Below are 5,169 nucleotides of genomic sequence, written 5' to 3' on the forward strand. Positions count from 1 at the left end.
CTCCATGTGGTAGCTGGGATCTTGGCCCTGAGCCCCTCCTGCATGCTGGGCCTTCTTCCCCAGCTCCAGAGGAGATGGGAAGAGGCGGCAGCTGAGACCAATGTATTTCTGCTGGCATCTTTATTGTCTTTACCTACACAGGAAGACTAGTTCTTTAGGTACATGAAATAAAATTAAAAAGAGAAATTAAAAAACTTAGTATGTATTACATTAATAATAATATTTAAAACAAAATCAGATTTTGTTTTGTATTTTATATCAAAATATTCATTGAAAAAATACTGTTAGGACTATTAATGATGATTACATTATGAAACAAATAATAAGGATAAAAATTATATTACAATAAACACAAGAATGAAGATATTATTGATGCTTAAGAAGCAAGTGAAGGAACAAGTATATATGCTTCTTCACTGCATCCTTGAGCTCCTGGTTCCTCATGCTGTAGATGAGGGGGTTCACTGCTGGAGGCACCACCGAGTACAGAAATGTCACCACATGGTCCATGGATAGCGAGGTGATGGAGGGGGGCTTCAGGTAGGCAAACATGCCAGTGCTGACAGTCAGAAAGACGACGGCCAGGTGAGGGAGGCACGTGGAAAAGGCTTTGTGCCGGCCCTGCTCAGAGGGCATCCTCAGCACAGCCCTGAAGATCTGCACATAGGATACCACAATGAAAACAAAACAACCACATACTAAAGAAAGAGCAAACCCAAGAACCCCAACTTCCCTGAGGTAGGCATCTGAGCAGGAGAGCTTGAGGATCTGGGGGATTTCACAGAAGAACTGGTCCATAGCATTGCCTTGGCAGAGGGGCAGGGAAAATGTATTGGCCGTGTGCAGGACAGCATTGAGAAAGCCACTGCCCCAGGCAGCTGCTGCCATCTGGGCACAAGCTCTGGTGCCCAGGAGGCTCCCGTAGTGCAGGGGCTTGCAGATGGCAACGTAGCGGTCATAGGCCATGATAGTTAGAATTGAATACTCTGCTGAGATGAAGAATAAAAACAGAAAGACCTGTGCAGCACACCCTTGATAGGAGATGGCCTTGTTGTCCCAGAGGGAATTGACCATGGCTTTGGGGAGAGTGGTAGAGATCGATCCCAGGTCGAGGAGGGCGAGGTTGAGGAGGAAGAAGTACATGGGGGTGTGGAGGCGGTGGTCGCAGGCTACGGCGGTGAGGATGAGGCCGTTGCCCAGGAGGGCAGCCAGGTAGATGCCCAGGAAGAGCCCGAAGTGCAGGAGCTGCAGCTCCCGTGTGTCTGCGAATGCCAGCAGGAGGAACTCGCTCACAGAGCTGCTGTTGGGCATTTGCTCCTCTGCTGGTAGATGTTGTAAAGGAAGAAAACACATCCAAAGTTAAGAGGAGTATCTTGCAGGAAAATTTATTTTATTCCTCACTGTGCCTCACGTTGCCTTTCTTTCCATGAGGAGCTCTCTGCATGTCCCTGGCTCGAGCCCTGCTTTGTGCTGGCTGAGTGTCCTGTACACAGCAGCCGCCTCTGTCCATCAGCCCTCGATGGGCCACCTCTGCTCCAGATCAGTAGTACATGGAGGATCCAACAGAACCCATGTGCTTGGAGGGTTCCAGGGAAGGGGCTCCCTCTGTTGAGTGAGGGGTGTTTGGCCATGTGACTCTTTGTGCATTTCTCCTTTTCACTACTCCCAGTCTGGCAGGAGAGAACAGGGAGCATCTCCTCTTGCTTCACCCTCCTTGCACAGCACTCCCTGTCAGAATCAGACACCACCAGCTGCCACGCTGGGCAAGGGAGAGAAGCAGGCATGAGTAGGCAGGGCGGACCCAATCCAGTGCAGAGGCTGCGCTGTCGGTGAGGTAGAGCCTGTCCTCACACCCCTGTGCCATCTGGCCGGCACAGACAGCTGAGGGTAAAAAGCTCTGGAGGCTGCCTTCTGCCACGGAGGAAGGTGGCAGGGGGGTGCAGCAAATGAGTCTCCTTACACAGAGTTTTAGGGTTCAGACACCCCATCCAAATTTGGAAGATGTTGGCAATGTTAAACATGTCCCATGGTTGGGTTGTTGTGGGCGCAAACCTCAGCCAGAGTTCACATCCAGGAGGGCTGCTCTGTCCATCCCCTGGTGCCCAGCTGCTGGCTGCTTGCAGCACTCAGCTGGGGGATGGCTGCACTCAGAGGTTGTGCTGAAAAATCACCTCTGCTTTGCTGGGAGAAGAGGGCACCATCTTCAAATGCAGATGGAAATGCCTCCCTTTGAGCACAGCTGTGCACAATTCAAGACAAGTACATGGCAAGGATGCTGATTCACTAGTGCAAATCAAGGGATCTCGGGTATAGCAGACTCTAAACTATGCTCTGCAGCAGCTCCCTCTCACTGCCTGCCCATGTCCCTGCTGCCTGCAGCTGTCCCTCCCAGCAGCTGTTTCTCTGTCCCCACGTCTCCTCCTGTCCATGCTCACAGAGCCCATCCCACCCGCTGTGTGCCCAGCTCTGCCCTACAGACACCTCCCAGGGATGGGGCCAGCTCTGGGGATATCTCCCTGTCTGCAGGTCCTAAAGAACAGCTCCAAAAAGCCCTGGTGCAGTCTGTAAGTAGAGAGAAGAGAAGGAATGTTCTCAGGTTTGTCACTAACCTGTTCATGTCTCAATATGCAAGGCAATAGGAAGCTCAGTCACCTGTGCAAATCCAACCACTCTGTTAACATAGAGCCTACCCCAGAATCAGAGCAAGAAAATCCAGGCGGAGAGTGCAGAAAGTGCCTTCTCTTTGCAGGCAGTCCCTGCCCTGCCCTTCCTCTGTCCAAGCCCCTGGGCTCCCCGGGCAGGCTGAGTGCTGAGCCTGGCAGGTGGCAGAGGCCCTGCCCTGGCACACAGCCCCTGGGGCACAGCAGGGACCCTGCTCTGCACCACAGCCCTGGGCACCCCTGCAAGTGCCCTGCAGCACCTTCTCCTCCACGCTGCACAAGCCATGAGAGACATCCTGGCAGTTCCTGGCCAGACAGAGACGTCCTGGATCCAGGAGCTCCTTCCAGGAACCTCCCCTGCACTGTCCTGCAGCCAGAGACTTACTGTGTGCAGAACTATGAAGGTTTCTCCTGCACTGAGCTCTCGTCTGCCTGCTCCCTCCAGGCTGCCTGGAATCCCTTTCTGCCTGCATGCCTGCGGTCAGAGCCCCCAGCCCTGCTGCGTTGTGCAGAGGAGCTGCTCCTGGGCAGAGCTGTCTCTCTGCACCAGGGCCCTCTTGCCACAAGCTCTCTCTGTCCCAGGAGCCCAGCCCAGCTCAGCAGCAGAGGCCCAGCCCAAGGCATTGGAATCACCCCTCTGGTGGCTTTGGTGATGAGGCCAAGAACCTCAGGCACTGAGAGACAATTGAAGAAATCTCTCAAGAAGTCTGAAGAAGTCCAAGTCAGATGCAAGTTTCCTGCAGTGTCCCCCTGAGGGCCAGCACTGACATAGCCTCCCTTGGAGCTTGTTAGAGCAGAACGTTGGAGGCAGTGAGGACAAGTAGACAAAGGCAATGTGACGGTGACAGTGATGTGTAGGAAAACTGGACGTGTTTCATCAAGCACAGAGACCAGGCTTGGACCCCCAGCCCCTGGGAAGGGAGACCCTTTCCCTACACACACTGGTCAGGACTCTTCCTGGGGCAGTAGGAGATGGGGCTGTGCATTGCCAAGTGCAGGAGAAGGGTATGACCCCTGCCTGGTTCATGGGTGCAGGCAAAGAGATAATGAGGACCTGGTGCTCATTATCAAGATGTCTCTTCATAGGCCTCAGTGGCAGTAACTTTCAGTCAGGCCTCAGTGTTGGGACTTTCAGCCTTGCCACTGCCCTTGATTCTCTCCAGATCAGGGTGTCTGAGGGACTTTCAGACATACTTTCATACTGCTCGTATGGCATCCCTCGTGGTGCCCTGGGCCTCCTCCTCCTGGGCACTGCTCACTCAGCAGGGTCCCAGTCTGCCCTGATGTGTGGGGTTCCTCTTCCTCCAGTGCAGGACTAGGCTCTTCTTCTTGTAAATGCCAAGACGTTTCTGTAAGCAAAATCGTGCCATTTCTCAAGGTTCCCCTGGACAGATGCTCCATTCTGTCAGCTGTTAATTTCTGCAGGCAGATGGCTGACCCTGATTGTGCTGTGTCTCACAAGATAACAGCAACAGGAATTGCACGACAGTTTGGAGAATGCACCAGTAACCAGTTGAATGGAATTGCAGCACAGACTCAGAGAAGGGTAGGGGATGGAAGGCTTCCCAATTCCACTTTTTCTGTTCTCCTTTCTCATGCATGCTGTTATTTTGTCTGGAACTGCGTCCTATATACAAAACACTGCACCATACCAGCTAATAGGAAGAAAATCAAGTCTATCCCAGCCAAAACATGGACAATATCCACCCCACATTCCATACCATCTGCATCATGCTCAGCTCCAGTACTTTCCAATTAATCACCACCACCCTTTCTCTTTTGATATACACACAGAGATATCATGCCCTTAGTCTATTGGTGTCTTGGTGTTGGCTAGGATCGAGTTATTTTTCCTCCTAGTAGCTGGTATGATGCTGTGTTTTGGATTTAGCATGAGAAGAATGCTGATTACACGCTGATGGTTTAGTTGTTGCCCAGCAGTGGAGGGCTGGGGGTGCCTGAGAAGCTGGTGGGGACAGAAGCAGGACAGCCGGCCCCAAGTGGCCAAAGGGATGTTCCATACCACACGACGTCATGCTGAACAATCAATATGGGGTGGCTGGCAAGGGTAGGGGGTACCACTGCTTCGGGGCAGGCAATCATCATCACAATGATCATTATCATCATTGTTTGTATTATTTGTCTTCCCTTTCTGTCCCATTAATCTGTCTTTATCTCAACCCATGATTTTTTTATTTTTTTTCCCCTCCTCATTCTCTCCTGCATCCGTTGGGGGTGTAGCAGGGTGTGTGTGTGAGTGAATGGCTGTGTGGTGCTGATCTGCCTGCCGGGTTAAACCACACTCTTTTTGGTGCCCAACATGGAGCACAAAGTTTGAGCCAATGACAGATCTGACCACAGCATGTTAAAAGAAAGCTTTTATAAGCATTAGTTGATTTTAATGGTTGCTGATCACAAAGTTGATTTTCTTCTCTTTTTTTTTTTTTTTTTTTTTTTTTTTTTTTTTTTTTTGTTAAATCTCAGGTCTGTTGTGCTTGATTTCAGAATT

The 5,169-nt window shown here is 51.3% G+C and overlaps 1 protein-coding gene across 1 annotated transcript; it reads right to left on the minus strand.

Moving 5' to 3' along the window:
- Positions 1 to 366: 366 nt before the first annotated feature.
- On the minus strand, positions 367 to 1,311 carry LOC121063076 (olfactory receptor 14C36-like). Its single transcript, XM_040543410.1, has one exon. The coding sequence runs from the start codon at positions 1,309 to 1,311 to the stop codon at positions 367 to 369; it is 945 nt and encodes a 314-aa protein (XP_040399344.1).
- Positions 1,312 to 5,169: the final 3,858 nt, after the last annotated feature.

Source organism: Cygnus olor, unplaced genomic scaffold (genome assembly GCF_009769625.2).
Source record: "Cygnus olor isolate bCygOlo1 unplaced genomic scaffold, bCygOlo1.pri.v2 S101, whole genome shotgun sequence".
In the NCBI taxonomy this organism is placed as follows: Eukaryota; Metazoa; Chordata; class Aves; order Anseriformes; family Anatidae; genus Cygnus; species Cygnus olor.